This window comes from Centropristis striata, chromosome 12, assembly GCF_030273125.1.
Source record: "Centropristis striata isolate RG_2023a ecotype Rhode Island chromosome 12, C.striata_1.0, whole genome shotgun sequence".
In the NCBI taxonomy this organism is placed as follows: Eukaryota; Metazoa; Chordata; class Actinopteri; order Perciformes; family Serranidae; genus Centropristis; species Centropristis striata.
In genome coordinates, this window is record NC_081528.1 from 36492073 (window position 1) to 36516570 (window position 24498).

General features: G+C 35.9%; 1 protein-coding gene across 2 annotated transcripts in view; it reads left to right on the forward strand.

Annotated features, from left to right (window-relative positions):
* Positions 1-24498, forward strand: part of glra4a (glycine receptor, alpha 4a) — a 97697-nt gene that overhangs the window by 69593 nt on the left and 3606 nt on the right. The window contains exons 6-9 of one of the 2 annotated variants that reach the window (XM_059346153.1): positions 1977-2114; positions 5066-5280; positions 13179-13328; positions 19254-19349. In XM_059346153.1, the coding sequence (XP_059202136.1) occupies positions 1977-2114; positions 5066-5280; positions 13179-13328; positions 19254-19349 (599 nt within the window). The remainder of the gene's footprint in view (positions 1-1976; positions 2115-5065; positions 5281-13178; positions 13329-19253; positions 19350-24498) is intronic. The other variant, XM_059346152.1, reaches the window with a different exon arrangement.

Sequence of the window (24498 nt, forward strand, 5' to 3'; positions counted from 1 at the left end):
TGTCAAAATCTACATTTTCTGGGTCAAGGAATCATTTAAAGCTGTTGAGAATATCACTAGATGATTATTTGATCAAATAGAAATGTTAAATAGAAAATGAACATATCTATTTGATCATCTAGTGATATTCTCAGTAGCTTTAAATTATTCTTTGACCCAGAAAATGCATATTTTGACACTAAGATTGACCTTCTAAGTGGCTTAGAAGATATACTGGTTCTCATAGATTTTATATGGCTGCCATCTCCGATCTGCAATCTTGATGAAGTGGCTCCTACCAAAAATTGAAACTTATAGTGATAGAGAGCATGTGGAAAAAATTTGGTGCTTTTGTCCGACGTGTCCCCTTTCTTCTCAAATCTGGTCCTAAACCGCCGGACTATTATGTTTTGTCGCCTCTTTCGAGCCCGATTCATCGTCTTAGGAAACCATTAGTATTCCCCTTGCTTGTTACAGCAGAATGTGTGAATGACGACTCATGAACACGATAAGTGTGTTTTAGTTGTGTTGTTTTTTTCCAGGCATGTGGGCAGCATAGAGTATAGCATCTTGAATAATTGATGTCTTTGTTACTCAGGCCCTAAAGGGTCCCAGTGGACATCAGTATTATTCAAATGTGCAAGAACTTCTGCGTTGTTGTTGTTGCATGCATTTTTAATATACATATAATCAGGTATAGCTGTGAGGAGTGCATGCAAAAAGATCCAGAGTGCTTTACTTAGCTGTATACTTGCGTGCAAAATATATACAGTTTGCATAATTGTAGCATGCACTAATTAGCTCAGTATGTGTTAGCATGTAGAGCACCTCCCACTGTCACAGGCAGATATGCTCCTCATGTCCCTCGTTTATTCTGTAACCTTCAAGAAACCACAACAACATGACTGGAGCTGCGCTGGGTGACCTTTACTGTGACAAACATGATGGCAGAGGGTAGCTGGTAGCTGGACAGATGGGCAAAAGCGACATAATATCACCACAATCTTCCAAGTTTCCATTTTCATTCTCTCTCTCATTCTCTCTCTCTCTGGGTCTCATTAGCCAAAGCTTGCGATGTCTCACATGCACAGATGTTATACGAGGGTAACAAGATCCCTGTTAGAGTTGTAATGTGGGAAATAAATTAGGTTAAGAAGGAGGAAGAAGAGGAAGAATCACAGCAGTAGGGATAAGAATATTTAACAGCTAGTGCAGTAATACACTTGATTTTATGCATTTTTTAAATGTACAGTAAAAAAAAGGCATTATTTTCATGATATTTAAATATCCTGTGAATGCATTCCTTCTTCAAAGCCAGTCACCAATATACGACCTTGTTTTGATGTCTACTTGCAGATCCTTTGCTGAAATATTAGCAATATAATGTTGGAAATGATGGAGTGCAGTTGCAAGTAAAATGCATCTCTTCCAGAATTTTTATTAGAATCTGAGCAGATATGTTTGAAGCAGTTTTATGAAGATTTAAAATGTTGGAGATATTTTTTATGAGCGACTGTTTGGCCAAAATAATAAACTATAGAGCATCTTATCGTCCTCTTTGGCAAAAGGCGATATCATTTTGAAAAATGATGCCATTGTGAAATAATCAGATGCATCATCTTACCAAAGTAAGACATTTTGGACAACCCCCTAACTTTTTTGGAATCTGTACTTTTACTAATGGAAAGATTTGTCACAAATCCATTCAAGGACCATTGGATAGTTGAAAATATAACGATAATGTCCGTTTTTACAGTTCCTGTCGATAATAAATGGTGTAATTTTGGTGATTTGGTAAAGAAAACAGGCTTTATAACCCATTTTATCCCCCTTATACAGCCCTTTAAATATAGTATAGTCCCAGAAGAAGAAGAAACAATACGAGTTTCTATAGTCTATTGAATATTATCAAATCTAGAGAGAAAAAGATGCCACATCTCTTACCATTTCTGCCTCATTTAAATATCCTCTCTTTAAATTTTGTTCTCTTTTCACAGTTGGTTACACCATGAACGACCTGATCTTTGAGTGGCTGGCTGACAATCCCGTTCAGGTGGCTGATGATCTCACCCTCCCTCAGTTTGTGCTAAAAGAGGAGAAGGATTTGGGCTACTGCACTAAGTATTACAACACAGGTATAATGATGAATTCCATATACAGAGTCGAGACCAGAACCAGGGACCCTGCTCTGAAAATCCAAGCAGTAATTTAGTGCTTCAGCCTATTGCATGTCAAATGAGTTAGGTATGCAACAGAGATTCAGCAACTACAAAAGTTTGAAGACTGAAAACTGTTGGGATATAAATTATGACTTGCTGTACGAATACTTTACGAATACGAATACTTTGCACATTAATGAAAATCGATAAACATCTTTGTAGATATGCCGGATTATAGCAAGGCTGCTAGTTTGCATCCGTAGTCCCTAAAAAATTAAAAATAAATACAAATATAAAAGACAGCAAGTACATAGGTAAGATATCCTTAAACATACAGCTGTTTTAACCGAAATGCATCTTTATCTAATATCTTTATTCCAATACTGTAATAACTGTCTGATTTTCTGTCTTTAACCCTTTGATGCACAACATGGGTCTAAAATGACCCTCATTCATTTCCCATGTTATTTAATGCTGCTGTGTGTTTCTGTGCTCCATCTTTTGATATCAACTTATTTTATGATTGAATATTCCAAGTATTCTTTAAATATGTTGTTTTTGATAACAACATACCATTATTTCCATTTTGCCTCTCATACTTTATGAAGAAAAAAAGTTTTTGTATTATTACATAGCTAACTACTTGGCTAAGTAGCTTGCTAAGCTAACTACTTAGCCAAGAAGTTAGCTAAGTAGTTAGCTTAACAAGCTACTTAGCTAAATACTTAGACAAGAAGTTAGCTAAGTAGTTAGCTTAGCAAGCTACTTAGCTAAATACTTAGCCAAGAAGTTAGCTAAGTAGTTTGCTTAACAAGCTACTTAGCTAAATACTTAGCCAAGAAGTTAGCTAAGTAGTTAGTTTAGCAAGCTTCTTAGCTAAAAATGGATGTGGGTCATTTTTACCCATGTTGTGCATTAGAAGAGTAGTGACACAAAAAGGGATTTTATTCAAAAATTAATGAAGGAAACACAAAAATTAGGATGTATGATGATCAAAAACAAAGTAATTGAGGAAAACCTGGAATACTGAATGATGAAAATAATTTATTGCAAAGATATAGAACATAAAAACTCTGCCCGGTCACTTTAGACCCATGTTGTGCATCAAAGGGTTAAAGTGTTCATTTGAATCGTTTGAAGTGCTTTTATATGAGGTAGTTTACTTATCCATAGTCAGTGTAATACCGGGAGAAGATGGTTGTTGGTACACTAAGTTTGGAGAAGTGAGCAGGAGTACCGTCACAGAGGCTTGGCTACACATTAATGTATTGTTTGTCTAATGAAAATATATCAATTAAAATCAAATAAAAAGTAGTTTAAGAAGTGTAACCTAAAGTGTATTAATGTACTCCCCTGTCCTTCCCTTCAACCCAAAAAGAATGACTTTCAGTTTTCCAATTCTATGTTTTTAGGTTGAACGAACACATTTTTCTTTATTTTACACTGCAAAAACTGAAATCTAAGTAAGATGAAATATCTTATATCAAGGGGATATAAGCTTATTTTTTGTCTGATGAGATAGTTCTTCTTAGAAAGCAGTTTTTATCTTAGACTTGTTTGATATAAAGATTCCACGGCTTTTACTTTATTTCAAGAATTTTAAGAAAAATATTCTATGTGTACTGCTGTTGGTTGCAGCTGAAAATTATATTTTTACCAAATGTACTGCTGAAGACAAAAGTCTTTTTTTTTAACATCTGTGCGAGTGCTCAGCCTGCCAAATCAACATGATTGGCTGTACTTCGGAGGGTTTTTTATACCCAAGAGTGTTCCACCTATCTCACCCTACTGGCTTGGACTCATTATCTCACCACTTTTTACAATTTCAGCTACACAATGTGGTCACGCTATAGGAAAGCACTCCCCTATGTACACCCAATCATAATGCTTTATCACATCTGTAAGCGAGGACCCCAAGCACAGCTGGAACAGCCACAGGTTCTCCTTCCTGCTTCTCCAAACATCATACTGCCATAATATTTAATATGCTAGAAAAAGACTTAGTATGTAATATACATGGTATGTCAAATGTAGTTTTCCAAAAGTACCAGGATGTCCTACTACATGGAGTCACAATTTGCAGTCTGCAAGCTAGTGTTCTTTTCCAGCTATTCTGATCCACAATCCTCCGCACAGCATAAATATGAGCCAGAGGGTCAAAGTCCAAGGTGCCATGTTATGAATTCGTACATAGCGGTGTTCTTGAGTAAAAAAGAAAAAGTTTGCAATGTGAAATGCAGCTACAGCTCATAAAACCACACTTTTAAAAGTAACTTAACCCTTTATTGGGGCGAAGAACCGTGTTTGGTAACTTAATATTTTGTGAAAAAAGTTGCAGATTTAAGAGATTTAAAGTGGCAAATCTGTGCAGAAAAAGTTGCAGATTTACAAGAAAAAAGTGGGGGAAAAAGCAACTTTTTTCTTGTAGATTCACCACTTTAAATCTCATTAATTTGCGCATTTTTTTGTCCTAGATTTGCCACTTTAAAAGTAACTTAACCCTTTATTGGGCGAAGAACCGTATTTGGTAACTTAATACTTCGTGAAAAAAGTTGCAAATTTACTAGATTAAAGTGGCAAATCTACAAAAAAAAAAGTTGCAGATTTAAGAGATTTAAAGTGGCAAATCTGTGCGGAAAAAGTTGCAGATTTACGAGAAAAAAGTGTGGGGAAAAAGCAACTTTTTTCTTGTAGATTCACCACTTTAAATCTAATTAATTTGCGCAATTTTTGTCCTAGATTTGCCACTTTAATCTCGTAAACTTTTTCTGAAAATACCACCCCCCTCCCCCGGGTCCGTATGTTTTTTTTACACATTCTGGCAGTATGTAATATCCTCCAATATTCTCTAGGGTTGAAATTTGGAATCAGCAAGTATTTCAAGGGTTAAGTAAGAGAGCTTGATTAACCGTGTCATGTGTCTGCAGGTAAATTCACCTGCATCGAGGTGAAGTTCCACCTGGAACGTCAAATGGGCTACTACTTAATCCAGATGTACATCCCCTCCCTCCTCATCGTCATCCTCTCATGGGTGTCTTTCTGGATAAACATGGACGCCGCACCGGCCAGAGTGGGTCTGGGCATCACCACGGTCCTGACGATGACCACGCAGAGCTCCGGTTCAAGGGCCTCTCTGCCCAAGGTGGGTCAGCAGGAACCTGGTCTCACAGGAATCCATGAAATAGCCACGGAATCACTCTATTTTCCGTGAAACTGACACGGATTTCATTACAATGCAAGTTAATATTTTTTCCTATTGGTTTGTTCCGAGCAAGGTTATTATAGTTAACGAAAACTAACGAAATAACGAAAACTAGAATTGAAAAAACATTTTCGTTAACTGAAATAAAAATAAAAACTAGAGTTTTTAAAAAAAACGATAACTAACTGAAACTGTATTGCGTGGTTACAAAACTAACTAAAATTAAAGTGAAAATGTCCTTAGTTTTCGTTTTTGTCAACTTTTTTCATTCATAATTCAGTGTATTTATTTGAATATGCAACACATGGTAAATATGTTTACTGAGACTGGGAACTAGAACCAAAATTCAAAACAACTGGAACTGTAAGAGTTAATAACCTTATTGGGGCTGAGATGAATAAACCAAAGGAAATAAAGGCAATATTTATTATGATCTATTTGAATCTCGCACCCAACATATAGCCCATTACAAAAAAACTAAAACTAACACTAAAACTAATAAAAACGAAACTAAAACTAAGCATTTTCAAAAAAAAAAATACTAAACCAAAACTAGAAAACTCACTCTAAAAACTAATTAAAACTAACTGAATTTGAAAACAAAAATTAACAACCAAATTAAAACTAAAACTAATGAAAAATCCAAAACTATTATAACCTTGGTTCCAAGTCACGTGACTTTCAAGGTCCCGGCGGTCAGAACAAAAAACATGGCGGACAGTTCTCTCATTTTTTGTGAAAAAAATCAATATTTTGACTTAGTTTCTGCATAAAAATGGATTTTGATCACATTTCTAGCGAGAAATATAAGTTTTATTTTCTAAATATTCACTCAGTGAATGTACATAATCACTTTGTATGTTGGAATAGCCACGGGATATGACTGTCATTAACTTTTGTAGCAAAATCCGTGTCAGTTTCACGGAAATTTTAGTGATTCCGTGGCTATTCCACGGATTTTGAGTTAAGCAAATCCGTGGCTATTTCACGGATTCCTGTTGGTCAGGAGACTTGTGAGATGTAGGAAGATGTTCTGATGTTTTTTATTGAAGGGGGAGTATATAGTCATTAAAAACACAAAAGGATATTAAGTAACACAAGGATCATAACATTTTGCATTCCCATCCGTTCCTTTTTTTCTGTGTAGTGTGGTCGTATTGTAGCTCAAAAAACAGGATATTGGGCTATTTGACACACATTTTGCTTACCGTGCATGTTAAAAAACAATAGGGCACAACAAAACTATAATTTCTCTGCTATATAAGTTGAAAGATTGCTCACAACAAACAATAAATGAAACTGTACTCATGTTCTGTTCTTCCTCCATTAAGCAATGTGTGAGAGGAAATAGGCATTACATAATCCTATCAGCTCAACAAAAAGGTCAGTGGCTTCATGACAAAAACTCTAATAAACAGATTATGGTCTGAGTTTGGAAAATCGGTCGCTCTTCTGCCATTTCACTCTACAATATCCGCTAAAATGTGACATATAATGTAGATATAACATTACCTGTAGTGCCTGATATTTCCTGACAAGACCGACTCAAATGCTCCATGAAACAAGTGAGATAGATAGATAGATAGATAGATAGATAGATAGATAGATAGATAGATAGATAGATAGATAGATGATGGTAATAATTAAACTGGTGATATGATGGCAATAATGCTATATTGACTAGACGGTATATAATAATAATAGTACAGTATATAATATAATATGTAATAATAGATAATAAACAATATAAAGATAAATAAAATGAAAAATATAAATAAGGTAATTTTAAATAAAATAATGATATATAATATATAATAATAATAAATAAGGCCGGTATAATAATAATAGTAGTATATTACAGTATATAGTAATAATAGTAATGGCAGCAACAGTATATATAATAATAATAATAATAATAGTAATAATATTAATAACATAGCAAAGTGTCGTGCGTAGATTTAGTGCATAATTACTGAGGACTGCAAAATATATGGTATATGGTCTGGTGGTGTCTGTAAAGTTGGGTAAAGGAGGCATTTGGGGGGAGCTTTGGAAAAAAGGATGAGCGAACTATTAGAGCGAATTTAGTCATGAAATGCTGAGTTTGCATGAGGCAGTTCCTGATTTAGGACAAAGCTAGAGATTAACGAGGGAGCAGACAAACAAGGGCCAGGTGGGGTGAGGACACTGGCATGTGAAAGACATGCAGGGCAGAGGAGAGGAGAGGAGAGGAGGAGGAGGAGAGGAGAGGAGAGGAGAGGAGAGGAGAGGAGAGGAGAGGAGGAGGAGAAGGAATTCTGTCATATTTGGTCATTTTGTGTCTTTTTTGATAATTCTGTGAATTTTTTTGTCATTTTGTTTCTGTTTTTAAGTAATTTAGTTTTCTTTCTATCATTTTGTGTCTTTTTTTCAAGTAATTTAGTTTTTTTTCTGTCATTTTGTGTCTTTTTTTTCAAGTAATTTAGTTTTTTTCTGTCATTTTGTGTCTTTTTTTAAGTAATTTAGTTTTCTTTCTATCATTTTGTGTCTTTTTTTTGTAATTTTGTTTCTTCTTTTGGTCATTTTGATACTGCCTCCAGCGGCCCCCAGGTAATTTGAGTTTGAGACCCCTGGAGGAAGAAGAAGAGGAAGAGGAGGAGAGGAGAGGAGAGGAGAGGAGAGGAGAGGAGAGGAGAGGAGAGGAGAGGAGAGGAGAGGAGAGGAGAGGAGAGGAGAGGAGAGGAGAGACAGTATACCATCGTGACAGTAAATACTTTTCCCTGATTGGCTCTAAATGTGTTTTAGAATACCTCGACGATAGAAGACCGGCCGAGAGTTTAACCGACGTTCTAAATCAGTGCACAAGGTATATTAGATTGCTGGTAACCATAGCAACAGCACTTCTCACTGAGGGCTGTACTATGGAGCTTGATTGCCCTGTGTGCATTTTGACCCTCCCTGAGGAAGTTTCTTTTTCCTTTCTTTTTTTTTTTTTTTTACTTTATTAAAGGGGAAATAATTGCTGAAAGCGAGGTTCTCTATTTCTGGAATGTCCTGTATACATTCACACTTGGACGTTGCCCAGTACAATCTCAGTCTTATCCGTCAGCTCAGAGAGCGAAATTACGTATTTTTTTAGGCCAACCTGGAAGTTAGCGTTGCCATAGGGGTCTATGAGAATTAGCCTATCAGATTTTTTGCATTGGATTTAAGATCATTGCAGAAAATAAGCATTGTTAAGCATTTTGTTCAGCAGCATAATCTTCACAAATGAACACCACTTTCATGATGTTTGAAGTGTTAATGCAGCCAACAGAAGTAAAAAGCTAACATGCTATAGAGCAGTAGTTCTCAACCTTTTTGAGTCGCGACCCCCAATTTAACATGCATGTTGTCCGCGACCCCCGCTCACTGAACAGAATCTCACACGCACAGTTCAGATCACCCAAAAAAGAAAAAATGACCTAAAAAGGGAAACAAAATTACCAAAAAAGACACAAATTGACCACAAAATGACCAAAAAAAGACACATTACCAAAAAAGACACAAAATGACCAAAAAAGAAACAAAATTACCAAAAAAGTCACCAATTGACCACAAAATGATCAAAAAAAGACACAAAATTACCAAAAAAACACACAAAATGACCAAAAAACACACAAAATAACCCGAAAAAAGACATTAAGTAACCAGAAAGACTAAAACACATTAACACATGAACACTTTAACACAGTGGAGACAGAGCTGACTTCTAAAATGATTTGGCGACCCCCAGAAACCATCACGCGACCCCAATTGGGGTCTCGACCCCAAAGTTGAGAATAGCTGCTATAGAGAACTACACCATGGTTGCATGACTTGAACGTCACTTAATCTGTTGTTTGACAAGCTAGCGAATAAATTGTTTATTATCCTAATGTACAAAAGTTTGTGAGAGCACTGAAAAACATGACTATAGGCCGTAAGGCGGAGTGTGGGGCTTTACTAACGTATTTTATGTCGTACAAAAAAAAACAAAAAAACATCTCTTAAGCTTGTGTTAACCACGGACCCTATTTCAGTTCTCAGTACTTCAGCTGTACTGTAGCTTCTAACTGAATCTCTGTTGTTTGAATTCGGGTTTCTCTCCTGCGTCCTGCTTGTACTTTCAGATATCTGATTTATTTTACTGCTTCATGTTGGATTTCGGCTGTGTCGTAGTTGTTTTAAGTTACTGCTGGTGAAAATCCAACATTTTCTGTGTGTTTATCACCAAGTTAAAAGAGCTTTATTAGTGAATATTCTGCATTAAAACAAGCCTACAAATAATGCATAGTGCAGGACAGAACAAGCAGAAATAGCCACAGGGAGATATTACAGAAACAATGTATTTTCCCTGCCGTGCTTTGTGATGTACAATCACTTGTAGCCAACGTTGTTGGCTCAAAACAAGCACTACTACTACATCTACTACCACTACTACTACTTCTTTCTGGCAGAAGGCTTTCTGTCACAAAGCCATATCTCCTATGTGCTCAAGCCATGGTGGAGATACGGAGATGGGGGCGGTTTATTCTCATGAGGCTGCATGTAAAATAGGAAAGGGAGCCAAAGCTGAATGGCTTTTGAATTCCATGTTTTATGAGCTCAGCAGCCCACAAAAAATGACTGGGTTGTTTTATTTCACAGTCTGTGGGTTGGTAGGTGCTCCAGATACCCAAATGCATGAACACAAAGTATGTATATATGTATATATATCATATGTCCCCATAAAACAAGTAGATGTCCACACAAGGGTTCAGATCATGGTGTGGATGTGAGTTATTCCTTCTTAAATTGTTTCATTTTAAAAGGTTTTTTGAGGCCTGAAGGGGTTAAAGTTAAAAGTATTTGACAACAGAATATAACAGAATTTCGTAAAACAAATGACAGCAACAGTTTCAGTCCGGTTCCTCGAGAAATTAACTCAAATTTGCAAGTAATGAGTGTCTATCTTGAAACTGAAGAAGGCTGATTGCTGCTCTAAAATTACGACGTTACAGGCAAATGACAAAAACATATTATATATATATTATATTCTGGCCGCTTGTGATTCAGACTGACTGAATAGTGTATAATACAGTTCTAGGTTTACATTTAGTAGCTGGAGTACCAAAAGTCTACACTTTTTACATTTGGTAGACTTTTCCTTTGTCCTTGAACACTCGTGGTTACCATAAATGCAGCCACTGCCTGAATGTTTTAAAATAAAATAAAACAATTTAAGAAAAATCATGGAAGGAAGGGGTGTATAATAGTTTTTTCAACCAATTAAATTGGAGAAAGATTTTTAGAAAACATAGTCAGAAGTTGTTAAATGGCATATTAACCCTTTATCCGGTAAGGAACTATATATGGTCACTTCCGCGGTAATCCAAAATGCTGTTGCTATGCAGCCCAGTGAGGTCGGAGAACCTTGTGACTTCTCTCAGCCAATCAGCAAATATTAGGCTATGTCACAGATAGTGACATCACACCATCGGACCAATCAGCAGCAGCCATGAGCCTTTCTAATTTCCCTCTTTCACTGGACGCGCGAAGTACAGCTTTTTTACACCTCCTGCTACCGGACCGACATTATATATTATATTTTATACGTTATATTGTTATATATCACATAAATACCAAATATATACATATATACATTTGTTATAAATGTCCCATAAAACATTTAACAACATAAAAATGAATGTTCCTTTAAGTTTATATGTGTCTTTCCTATATTTACATACACCTTTTTTAAAAAGGAACCATATATGGTCACTTCATTGTCCTTGATTTTCAACATAAAAATTTAATTTTTTTTTTTTTTTTTGTGAACAACTTTTTTATTGCTTTTAAAGACAGAACAAGTACAGCAGTCCGATAAAATTAAAAGGTACATTACAATCAAATTGAAAATAATAGTAATAATAATAATGAAATAAATAGAAAAAAAAAGAAAAAAAAATAAATAGGAAAAAATTAAAATTAAAAATAAAAGGGACCAGGCGACGACCCCCACCCCCCCAACTTGGATCTCTATAAAACTCTTACAGGACATGAGAGACCATGTTCAAGTACCGGTAATGCAAATAAGAATATTGATTACAGCAATTCCTTGATCTTATCTGCCATTGTTTGCCATGCTAGAATAGTATCAGCTCCAGCAAAAATTTAATATTTTTAAAAATGTCACAAAAGTAAAAACGTCTTGTAGTGTCCTGCAATGACACTTTAGGGTTGAAATGTGAATTTCCAAGTATTTCAATGAGTGCCTGATAAAGGGTTAACACAGTCAAAGAAGACTTGTTAACACAGTGAAAAAGGACCAAGACAGCTCTAGTATTTGCAATAATGCAGTGAAGTGTTGATTAAAACACAGCTGAGGTGTTTCCAGATTTCGTACCAGACGGATATAGACGGATATATTTTTTTCCTCCTCACTTTCATGCCAACATGATCTCACAGAAATCCGTGAAATAGCCACGGATTTCGTTTAACTCAAAATCTGTGGCTATTCCAACATACAAAGTGATTATGTACATTCACTGAGTGAAGATTTAGAAAATAAAACATATATTTCTCGCTACAAATGTGATCAAAATCCATTTTTATGCAAAAACTAAGTCAAAATATTGATTTTTCACTGAAAATGAGAGAACTGTCCGCCATGTTTTTTGTTCTGACCGCCGGGACCTTGAAAGTCACGTGACTTGGAACAAACCAATAGGAACAAATATCCATGGAATAGCCACGGGATATGACATTGTCATTATGTCATATGTCATTAATTTGCATTGTAGCGAAATCCGTGTCAGTTTCACGGAAATTTGAGCGAATCCGTGGCTATTCCACGGATTTTGAGTTAAGCGAAATCCGTGGCTATTTCACGGATTTCTGTGAGACCAGGTTGTTCATGCATGTATCCGTAACAGATAGTAAACTGCTGCTAAATTGAGTGAAGTTTCCACACAATGCCTGCTCAGTGGGCGTTGTTTATGTGCTGTGACATATTTTCTCTCATGAGCGACCCGGGCCGGGGCTCGCCTCGAGTCCTGAGCCATGACCTGTCTCACGGCTATGTGTCAACTGCCCACATCCCACTGACTCATTTCAATGCCAGACCACCCTGAAGATGTATGTCATTACGTGCCACACTGTAAAAAATGTCTGTAGATTTTACGGCGAAAAACTGCTAAACCATGACAGTAAAATACCGTAAAATGATAAATGAGTTAATTCAGTTTCAGTAACAATGAAACACTGTAAATATATTTATCAGCCAAAATTGTTTTGTTATTTTTAAATACATAACTCCACTGTAAAATACACTGGCACCTTGTTTGTAACAAAATATATTGTAATATATATACAAGCCATCACTATAATTTTTGCATTTATTTTTTGTAAAAATACTTTTTCTCACTTTTAAATGTACTAAACACCATATCTCTAACAGAAATATACTGTGATATTTAATGTTAAAATCTTTGTATTATGCTGCATTTATAATTATAATTAGTATTAGTATTTTCTTGTCAATTATATGGCAGAACAGAGTTTCTTTTGATTGAAAAACTTTTTCTTTTTTACAGTAAAATATGGAATAAAATGGCAATCTTAAACATGAAATCAACAGTGCTAATATCATTTTACCGTAATATTAGAAAAAGTTGCACCGTATTTATTATGGTAAATTTCTGGCAACCACAGCTGCCAGGTTTTTACCGTAAAAACAACAGGGTTTTTTTTACAGTGCAGAGCCGAGGAATGGGGGAGATTGTGAACAACCCACAGGTTATCTTTTAGCCTCATTGATTGGCTGTTGATGACTGTGTGACCTTGTGTGTGTTTCCCAGGTGTCCTATGTGAAGGCCATCGACATCTGGATGGCGGTGTGCCTTCTGTTTGTGTTCGCTGCCCTGTTGGAGTACGCAGCAGTTAACTTTGTCTCAAGGCAACACAAGGAGTTCATCAGGCTGAGGAAAAAGCAGCGGCAGCAAAGAATAGTAAGTAAATCACACACATGCTAAAACCTATAAAATGTGGAATATCCTGAAAATACAAACAGACACACAGACAGTTCATTCTTGTACTTCTGTCTTTGTGAGGACCCTCATTGTAACAGTGAATTCTCTATCGAGGTTATAATAGTTTTGGATTTTTCATTAATTTTGTTGTGAATTTTTGTTTTCAAATTCAGTTAGTTTTAATGAGTTTTTAGAGTGAGTTTGCTAGTTTTAGTTTAGTATTTTTTTTTTTTTTTGAGATGCTTCAGTTTTAGTTTTTTGTAATGGGGTATTTGTTGGGTGGGAGATTAAAAGAGGTCACCGTAAATTTTGCCTTTATTTCCTTTGTCTTATCCATCTTTAATTATGTATGAAAAAATTTGACAAAGACGAAAACAAAGGACATTTTCACTGTAATTTTAGTTAGTTTTGTAACCACACAATACAGTTTCAGTTAATTATCATTATCATGTAACCTTTAACCCTTAAAACAAAGTCTAGTTTTAATGAGTTTTTAGAGTAAGTTTGCTAGTTTTAGTTTAGTATTTATTAGTTGTAGTTTTTTGTAATGGGGTATTTGTTGGGTGGGATATTAAAAGAGGTCACAGTAAATTTTGCCTTTATTTCCTTTGCCTTATCCATCTTCATTATGTATGAAAAAAGTTGACAAAGACGAAAACGAAGGACATTTTCACTATAATTTTAGTTTGTTTTGTAACCACACAATACAGTTTCAGTTAATTAGCATTATCATGTAACCTCTTAAACAAAGTCTGAAATCTAAAAAAAGCCTTTAAAGTGAGGACCGGCTGAAATGTCCTCACTCTGTTGGTTAAAAACATGTTCTGGTCTTCACTATGTAGGAAGTACAAGAACACACACACACACACACACACACTCTCCAGTCCTTGTCAGCCTCTATAATGTTGACTTAGGCCTCTTGTTATTGTGCGATGCTGTATATCCACAAACTGACAACATCAACACGCTACAGCTGGCTGTCGTATTACATGAGGCAGATCCTCATTTCAGTTCAGCTCATGTTTTGTGGTGATCACTGACCTGTGAAGAGGCTTTGTGGTGCTTTTTTCTCTGTTACTACTTTTGACACAGTAACAGCCCATCTTCCCAACCCCTGGAGGGGGGGATCCCCTAACCCCACATTCACACTGTGACGTCACCCATTGGTTTGTGGACTACCTGTTTGAAGCATCAAGTTCGCCGTTACAGCTATTGCCATCTTGCTTTATGTCCGTCTCCTTCTTTGTTTTTTGAAACCGGAAGAAACCATATTTAGACTGGATCGTACCCTGCTTCATCATCCATTTTCTTCTAAATGTGACCATTATTTATACAATTAACATCAGATTGTATTGAAGAATACTTGAAACTAACAAATGTTAACATAATCTTTCATGAGTCGACCACAATTTTGAGTTAGCATTGATACGCTAATGGCTACTCTTGTAGCTGTAAAAAGCAACGCCGCTAGCGTCAGTTAGCCGCTAGCATCAGTTAGCCGCTAGCATCAGTTAGCCGCTAGCTTTCGCTAATGACCGAATTTCGCCGTGTTCCAGCAATTCACAACAAACAAATATAACTTTTGTCCCTTGTTGTGAACCCCAACATAAAGATATAGTTAACAACAACTCACCAACTTGTTTTTGAGCAGACAACTGGCTTCCTTTATTGTGCTAACTTACATTATTGCCCTAAATGTCAATAATTTATATTTCCAAGTTTTACCAACTTAAATCTGTTTTAGGCCAAAAAATACAAGTTGGCTTTTTGCAGTGTAGTCACCTAAATGGTGCAATTACAACTTTGATGTCCTTCATGTGATGTCACAGAGCCAAAAATACATTATCCCACTTAAATTGTGAAATAATTCTGTAAATCAGTGCACATCCACGTCCCAGTGTGGAAACTTAAATAGCACATACTTATATCTCTGATAAGAGTGTATTTAAGTACAGCCAAATGCTGAATAGAGAATTTTTAGGCCACCAAAAATACAATAACTTTCATAAACACTGAAAAGTCAAAATGTCTAAGACAAAACCATGGAAAACACCCAAAAACAAGTTCACAGCTATTTAGATGTACACACGTTACAACTTTAATCGGCTATTTCCTCTAAATGGGACCATACTTTACAAAATGTGCTGTATTGAAGAAGACTTGAAACTCATTTGAGACTATAAACCCAGTAAGAAAAGATTCAATGAGGTACTAAATCAAGTGAGAAGTAGGTTGATTTTCTCATAGTTTTCTATGCAACAGGACTTCCGGTGGAGTTGTACCCTGATGGCCTTTAGAAAGAATGCAGGTTTCAGGCATTTAGAGGCTGATTTTCTTTATAATGGTCTCTCCTAATGCTGGAATATATTTAAAGTGTTCTTAAAAATGATATAAGAATGTAAGAATACTGTTAAGGTTTACATTTTTTGCCATCGTTTTAGGTAAAAAATCATGTAAGGAATCTCAAATATTTCTGTATCACATTTAAACATTCTTTTTTATTTTTAAATCTTGGCATCCAAATAGATGTCCAAAAATTATCAAGGCAAACGGCTTGTAAGTTAACATAAACAGCGTTTACAGAGGGGTTAGAGACCATGCGTGACACAAAAAAAAAAAAGGTTTGCCTCAAGAGAATCAGACAGGACATCTTGGAAATCCCATTAAACAGCTCACTGGCTGGGCAACTTCCCAGATTCATGGCAAAGTTCCCTGTAAAGGCAGAAGAGTCCAGCAGATTTACTGGGCAGTCTGCCCTCCAGCATCCATACTGGAGTGAGAAAATGATGAGAGACTTCCCCGTCCACATCAGCTGCACAATTACTCCCACTGAGGAGTCTGAGGTCACAAACTATCCATCCCAGAGCTGTTGATGTGTTCCACTGGGGAGAGGTTGGGAATCTGATGGAGGGTTCAAATCCCAGACTGACCAGGTTTAATCAATGCACCTTCAGCTTTGTGTTTGACATCTCTGGTGTTCTCTAGAGCAGCTGTTCTCAACCTTGGGGTCGGGACCCCAATTGGGGTCGCGAGATGATTTCTGGGGGTCTCCAAATCATTTTGGAAGTCAGCTCTGTCTCCACTGTGTTAAAGTGTTTTAGTCTTTTAGGTCACTCTTTTTTGGTCATTTTGTGTCTTTTTTTGATCAATTTGTGGTCAATTTGTGTCTTTTTTGGTTATTTTGTGTCTTTTTTTGGTAATTTTGTGTGTTTTTTGGTCATTTTGTGTGTTTTTTGGTCATTTTGTGTCTTTTTTTGTGTCTTTTTTTGATCATATTCTCAACTTTGGGGTTGCGAGATGATTTCTGGGGGTCACCAAATCATTTTGGAAGTCAGCTCTGTCTCCACTGTGTTAAGGTGTTATTGTCTTTTTTTGGTCATTTTGTGGTCAATTTGTGGTCAATTTGTGTCTTTTTTGGTCATTTTGTTTCATTTATTTGGTCATTTTTGTGTCTCTTTTTGTCATTTTGTGTCTCTTTTTGTCATTTTGTGTCTTTTTTTGGTCATTTTGTGTCTTTTTGTGTCTTTTTTTGGTCATTTTGTGGTCTTTTTGTGTCTTTTTTTCATCATTTTGTGGTCAATTTGTGTCTTTTTTGGTCCTTTTGTGTCTTTTTTATTATTATTTTGTGGTCAATTTGTGTCTTTTTTGGTCATTTTTTTTCCTTTCTTTGGTCATTTTGTGTCTTATTTTAGTAATTTTGTGTCTTTTTTTGGTGATTTTGTTTCTTTTTTGGTGATTTTGTTTCTTTTTGGTCATTTTGTTTCCTTTTTTGGTCATTTTGTTTCCTTTCTTTGGTCATTTTGTGTCTTTTTTGGGTGATCTGAACTGTGCGTGTGAGATTGTGTTCAGTGATCGAGGGTCGGGGACAACATGCATGTTAAATTGGGGGTCACGACTCAAAAAGGTTGAGAACTACTGCTCTAGATATCAAGTACATCCACACAGGCTTCAAAATCATGAAAAAAAAATAGTTTCCATTTATAGTATTTACAGAAATAACTTGAACAGGCTCCTTGAGGATTCTTTATTCGTCTTCAAAGCCAGTTCCCTAAACAAACAGGCACAGATAATGTCCTGTATTATCACACTCGCAGTGCCTCTTTAATTAAAAGCTGAGAGCTTCTGCTTGAGTTTGTTGTTCGAATTTGAAGTTTGCATCTTTAATCACTGTATTTTTGGCATGGAACAGGTAAGGTTCTCATTTTTAATGAAGCAGGGGGAATTCTTGTTCCCAGAAAAATAAGCGAAAACCCATGTCCAAAACAAATTATAAATTCAACAGCAAAGAATTTCTCTTACAAGAGACGACCAAACTCTTTGCTTTTTACAACTGAAGATGAAATAAGCAGCAATAACTTTTACTTCAATTTGTCTACTCTCCTCTCCAATGGAGGTGTTTGCCAGTCAGCCTGGGAGTGTTGAGTCGTTGCGGAAAGCGAATGACTTTTTTGGTCCTTTTGTGTCTTTTTTTTATCATTTTGTGGTCAATTTGTGTCTTTTTTGGTCATTTTGTGGTCAATTTGTGTCTTTTTTGGTCATTTTGTTTCCTTTCTTTGGTCATTTTTGTGTCTTTTTTGGTCATTTTGTGTCTTTTTTGGTCATTTTGTGTCTTTTTTGGTCCTTTTGTGTCTTTTTTTATAATTTTGTGGTCAATTTGTGTCTTTTTTTGTGTCTTTTTGTGGTCAATTTGTGTCTTTTTGGTCCTTTTGTGTCTTTTTTTTTATCATTTTGTGGTCAATGTATCTTTTTTGTGTCTTTTTTTATCATTTTGTGGTCAATTTGTGTCTTTTTTGGTCATTTTGTTTCCTTTCTTTGGTCATTTTGTGTCTTTTTTTAGTCATTTTGTGTCTTTTTTTTGTGATTTTGTTTCTTTTTTGGGTAATTTTGTGTCTTTTTGGTCATTTTGTTTCCTTTCTTTGGTCATTTTTGTGTCTTTTTTGGTCATTTTGTGTCTTTTTTGGTCATTTTGTGTCTTTTTTTGTGTCTTTTTTTGAGAATTCAATTTGTCTACTCTCCTCTCCAATGGAGGTGTTTGCCAGTCAGCCTGGAGTGTTGAGTCGTTGCGGAAAGCGAATTACTTTTTTGGTCCTTTTGTGTCTTTTTTTTATCATTTTGTGGTCAATTTGTGTCTTTTTTGGTCATTTTGTTTCCTTTCTTTGGTCATTTTTGTGTCTATTTTGTCATTTTGTGTCTTTTTTTGGTCATTTTGTGTCTTTTTTGTGTCTTTTTTTGTGTCTTTTTTTGAGAATTCAATTTGTCTACTCTCCTCTCCAATGGAGGTGTTTGCCAGTCAGCCTGGGAGTGTTGAGTCATTGCGGAAAGCGAATGACTTCTTTGGTCCTTTTGTGTCTTTTTTTTTTTATCATTTTGTGGTCAATTTGTGTCTTTTTTGGTCATTTTGTTTCCTTCCTTTGGTCATTTTTGTGTCTTTTTTGGTCCTTTTGTGTCTTTTTTTATAATTTTGTGGTCAATTTGTGTCTTTTTTTGTGTCTTTTTTTGATCATTTTGTGGTCAATTTGTGTCTTTTTGGTCCTTTTGTGTCTTTTTTTTATCATTTTGTGGTCAATTTGTGTCTTTTTTTGTGTCTTTTTTTATCATTTTGTGGTCAATTTGTGTCTTTTTTGGTCATTTTGTTTCCTTTCTTTGGTCATTTTGTGTCTTTTTTTAGTCATTTTGTGTCTTTTTTTGGTGATTTTGTTTCTTTTTTGGGTAATTTTGTGTCTTTTTTGGTAATTTTGTGTCTTTTTGGTCATTTTGTTTCCTTTCTTTGGTCATTTTTGTGTCTTTTTTGGTCATTTTGTGTCTTTTTTGGTCATCTTGTGTCTGTTTTGTGTCTTTTTTGTGTCTTTTTTTGAGAATTCAATTTGTCTACTCTCCTCTCCAATGGAGGTGTTTGCCAGTCAGCCTGGGAGTGTTGAGTCGTTGCGGAAAGCGAATGACATCCCGGGTAACAACTCAACCTACAGGAACCTGAATCAGCACTGCAGCGCCTGTGACAGGGTAAAAGATTGAACCCTGTGTCAACCCTGACCTTCAAACCCAATTTTTGTCTATGCCCTCAGTCTGAAAAATTGATTATGTCATGCAACTTTCACCTCAAACCTTAAAATATCCTGGCACCTCTCCCACATCCAAACCTACTCTTTCTGCTGATCTCTTTCTGACCCTTTGACCCTTTATGCCAACGTTACTAACACCGAGTTCTCGCCCTTTACTCTCTCCCAATGTGTAACCCGTTTTTAACACCACTTTAAATTCAACATTTCATCCTCTTATTCTCTTCCTGTCAAACTTCTAATCTCCTTTTTTTCCAGGACACTCTCCAAGAATGTTGGCATTTACTAAGATATCCCTCCATCTATAATATGTAACATGTTATTCTGTATAGCAGCTATTCTCAACCTTGGGGTCCTCACGAGATGATTTCTGGGGGTCGCCAAATCATTTTGGAAGTCAGTTCTGTCTCCACTGTGTTAAAGTGTTCATGTGTTAATGTGTTTTAGTCTTTTTGGTCACTTAATGTCATTTTGTGTGTTATTTGGTCATTTTGTGTCTTTTTTTGTGTCTCTTTTTGATCATTTTGTGTCTTTTTTGGTAATTTTGTTTCTTTTTCGGATCATTTTGTGTCTTTTCTGGTCATTTTGTGTCTTTTTTGATCATTTTGTGGTCAATTTGTGTCTTTTTTTGGTCATTTTGTTTCCTTTTTTCGGTCATTTTCTTTCTTTTTTGGGTGATCTGAACTGTGCGTGTGAGATTGTGTTCAGTGAGCGGGGGTCGCGGACAACATACATGTTAAACTGGGGGTTGCGACTCAAAAAGTTTGAGAACTACTGCTGTATAAGGTCATGGAAGGCTGCAGAGCCGGCCCAAGGCATAAGCGAACTAAGCGACTGCTTAGGGCCCCGTGGCCACTCGGGGGCCCCCAAGAGCAATTAACAAAAAATATGTACATATTTTGTTTAATATTTTGCATGTATGAGTGATGCTTTCTATATGATCAAAGATATATTATTGTACAAAAATACAATTTTATGTCAACAACGCCAAGATAAAGGTTTTCACGTTTTTCAAAAATAATAAACCAGATGACACTTTTACAGTAAAAATAATGCTTTACCATTTGGATTGTTGTGTAAATCAACCCCAAGTCACTCTATAGTTGAATGTGAAAAAACACATGTGACACCCTGGACATCATTCATTCATTGGTATTATTTCTGTAATTAACTGGGACACCCCCTTAAATGTGTGAAGACATATCAGGCTGACAATAGCATAATGTAAACAAACACTGCCAGAATCACAATGAGTTTGTAGTAGGTGTGTGAATGATCAACAATCAATATTATTGGCAGAAATAGAGGGCCCCGAAACTGAATTTTGCTTAGGGCCCCATTCACACCGACGGGCAAATCAGAATAAACAAAGCAAAGAATCTCCAGACACACCGAGCCGACATCAAAGAACTACAGAGAGACCAAGGCCGACTGTTGTGTTGCCTCATGTTGCCTGTTGTCGAGATCAAAGAGTTCAACTTGAACACATCATACAGACTGTTGCAGCCAATAGCCAGCTAGCATGTCTAGCGTCTACAGTCCCTTAAAATAATGACCAAAGTCATTTTTCATGTTTTTCAGGCGATCTTACCAGCATCATGAGGAGATGATTTAGGCAAAATTTGTCAAAATATGACTTATTTTAGGAAGGTGACGATGTATTTTCTGTGCCTGCATGAGAGGAAATAACTCTTCATAGCAGCAGGTGGTGGTAGTGAGTAATTGTCAATTAAAAAATGGAAACCAGAAGACCTCAGGCTGCAGAAATACAAACTGTTGTGATGAAGCAAAGCAGCGTTTGACTACCATTCTCACACCATTTCCAAATACCACCTACATTTTCATAATATAGCCACAACTTCAGTAAAATGATTTGTGTATTAGAATGATCGGAATAGAAAAAGATTGAGAAGATCTTACTACTTTGCACTAGTAAGACACATTTTAAGCTCTGTAATAAGCTACTCCTATTTCTTTTAAAAAGGTCACATGGGGCTGCATGTGTCGCCTCCATGAGCAACTTTTTTTTACTGTTTAGCTGATTATTAGTGTTAATATGTCCATTTTTTGTCAGTTTATGGTTAAACAGTTCATTAACATCTTTTCAACTAGTTTATTGAAAGAGGTTCAGTATGCAGTTCTGGAGAAAAGTAATTGATTGACGACATGGGAATGAGATTCAGCAATTACTGACTCCTTTTCTCTAGAATCACGTACTGCACCTTTCATCTACAGAAATAAAATGTGTTACCATTGGAGAAAGCTTCATATTTAGAAATAGAACAGATATCACAGTGGTTTCAATCTGTTTGAACTCTTGCAAGAAAGCTTATACACTGTAGAAAATGTTTGTAGAAATTACAGTAAAACACTGAAATAGCATCAGAAATAGGGTGTAAAATAAAAAATTGCATATCACCGTAGTAGACACTTAATTACCGTAAATCAAGGAATAGTACAAAACTTGTAAAAATTGTAAAAATATAATAAAAACATATATGTAAAATTAATTAAGAAATACCATAATGTCACAAAGACACAATTACCCTAAAAATAACAGGATTATTCAGTCTAAATTACTAATTTTTTTTTTTGTCATTTTGTGTGTTATTTGGTCATTTTGTGTCTTTTTTTGTGTCTCTTTTTGATCATTTTGTGTCTTTTTTGGTCATTTTGTCTTTTTTGATCATTTTGTGGTCAATTTGTGTCTTTTTTGGTCATTTTGTGTCTTTTTTGGTCATTTTGTGTCTTTTTTGATCATTTTGTGGTCAATTTGTGTCTTTTTTGTTCATTTTGTTTCCTTTTTTTGGTCATTTTGTTTCTTTTTTGGGTGATCTGAACTGTGCGTGTGAGATTCTGTTCTGCACCTTTCATCTACAGAAATAAAATGTGTTACCATTGGAGAAAGCTTCATATTTATAAAATAGAACAGATATCACAGTGGTTTCAATCTGTTTGAACTCTTGCTAGAAAGCTTATATCCCAATTGCTTTTCCTTTCACATTCTTGTTAGCATTATTTACATTTAATAGGAAACCTCTGTCAATGATCACTCTCTGCAAACACCCACAGTAACTTTATCACATTGTGCTCTGTGGAGAATCATCAGTCTCAACCGATCTTATGCCAACAAATCACAGAACAGACGATGAGCACCTATTATCTTTAGAGAAACGCACCATTAGACTTTAGCACATGATGCACTGTATCGTTTAGGAAGGAGTAGGAGGGATAATTAAGCTACAAAGAGCTACAACTCCTCATCCCTCTGCTGTATGGTGCAATTTGTCAATGGGGCAACAGATCGTTAGAAACCATAAAATGACTCACAACCAGGCAAAGAAGGAGGTTTACAGTGATTGAAGTTCAGTCTTTAGCTAAACAGTGAAGCTAAAGCAAAGGGCAGTCGGCAGTGATCACAGGTTGGAGGAGATTTGTAAAGCAGTAGTTCTCAACCTTTCTGAGTCGCGACCCCCAATTTAACATGCATGTTGTCCGTGACCCCCGCTCACTGAACACAATCTCACACGCACAGTTCAGATCACCCAAAAAAGAAAAAAAATGACCAAAAAAAGGAAACAAAATGACCAAAAAAGACACAAATTGACCACAAAATGACCAAAAAAAGACACAAAATGACCAAAAAGACACAAAATGACCCAAAAAAAAGACAAAATGGTCAAAAAAAGGAAACAAAATGACCCAAAAAAGACACAAATTGACCACAAAATGACCAAAAAAGACACAAATTGACCACAAAATGATCAAAAAAGACACAAAATGACCAAAAAAGACACAAAATGACCCCAAATAAAGAAAAAATTACCAAAAAGACACAAAATGATCAAAAAAGGAAACAAAATGACCAAAAAAAGACACAAAATGACCCAAAAAAAAGACAAAATGGTCAAAAAAAGGAAACAAAATGACCAAAAAAAGACACAAATTGACCACAAAATGACCAAAAACGACACAAAATGATCAAAAAAAGGAAACAAAATGACCAAAAAAGACACAACTTGACCACAAAATGACCAAAAAAGACACAAAATGACCCAAAAAAGAAACAAAATTACCAAAAAAAGACACAAAATGATCAAAAAAAGGAAACAAAATGACACAAAAAGACACAAAATGACCAAAAAAGACACAAAATGACAAAAAAAAATAAACAATGACCAATAAAAGAAACAAAATGACCAAAAAAGACGCAAAATTACCCAAAAAAGAAACAAAATTACCAAAAAGACACAAAATGATCAAAAAAAGACACAAAAAAAGACACAAAATGACCCAAAAAAAAAGACATTAAATGACCAAAAAGACTAAAACACATTAACACATGAACACTTTAACACAGTGGAGACAGAGCTGACTTCCAAAATGATTTGGCGACCCCCAGAAATCATCTCGCGACCCCAATTGGGGTCCCGAGAATAGCTGTTGTAAAGGATTGAGTGAATATACTGTGCAGTAGCAGACAGGTGGAGACAGGTGTGAAATACTTTAGTAGCGTTGGACCTTTTGTCAGGAGCTGGTCGTGTCTCACTGCCAAGGCTGTCCAGCTCCGAGACGGGAGGTTCGGCAGAGGACCAGAGAGCTGCCAGGGTCAGCCAGAGAGGAACCAACGCAGGGATCAGAGCTTTCAGGACACTTCACGCTGACTACTAATCATCCAATTTAGATCCCACATCTTCGCTTTCCCCCTGCTAAAGTGAATCTCTCAAAGTGTCAGAGGGCTGTCAGAGTTAAGCTGCATGTCTATTAATATTCTCTTTAGAGGGCGGGAACAGTGTCTCATTCACTGTAAAAAAAAAAAAAAAAAAAAAAGTGCCCCGCCATTCATCACAGCATAATGCCAAGTGCAAGTTTTTTTTGGCGGGGGTTGAGATCATGACTTTTTATTAATAGGCATTTTGAAAGGTCTATCATTCTGCAACTTTGAAAAGAGCTGGAAAGGAGAGATGGAGGTTAATTTTTTGATTAACTTCCAGAATTATAATTTCCTTTCTTCCTCCTAATGATGATGCCCTCTGATTCCCCTCTTTGTGTCATCAAAACTTCAAAAAGATTAAAGTTTATCTGGGGCCAGT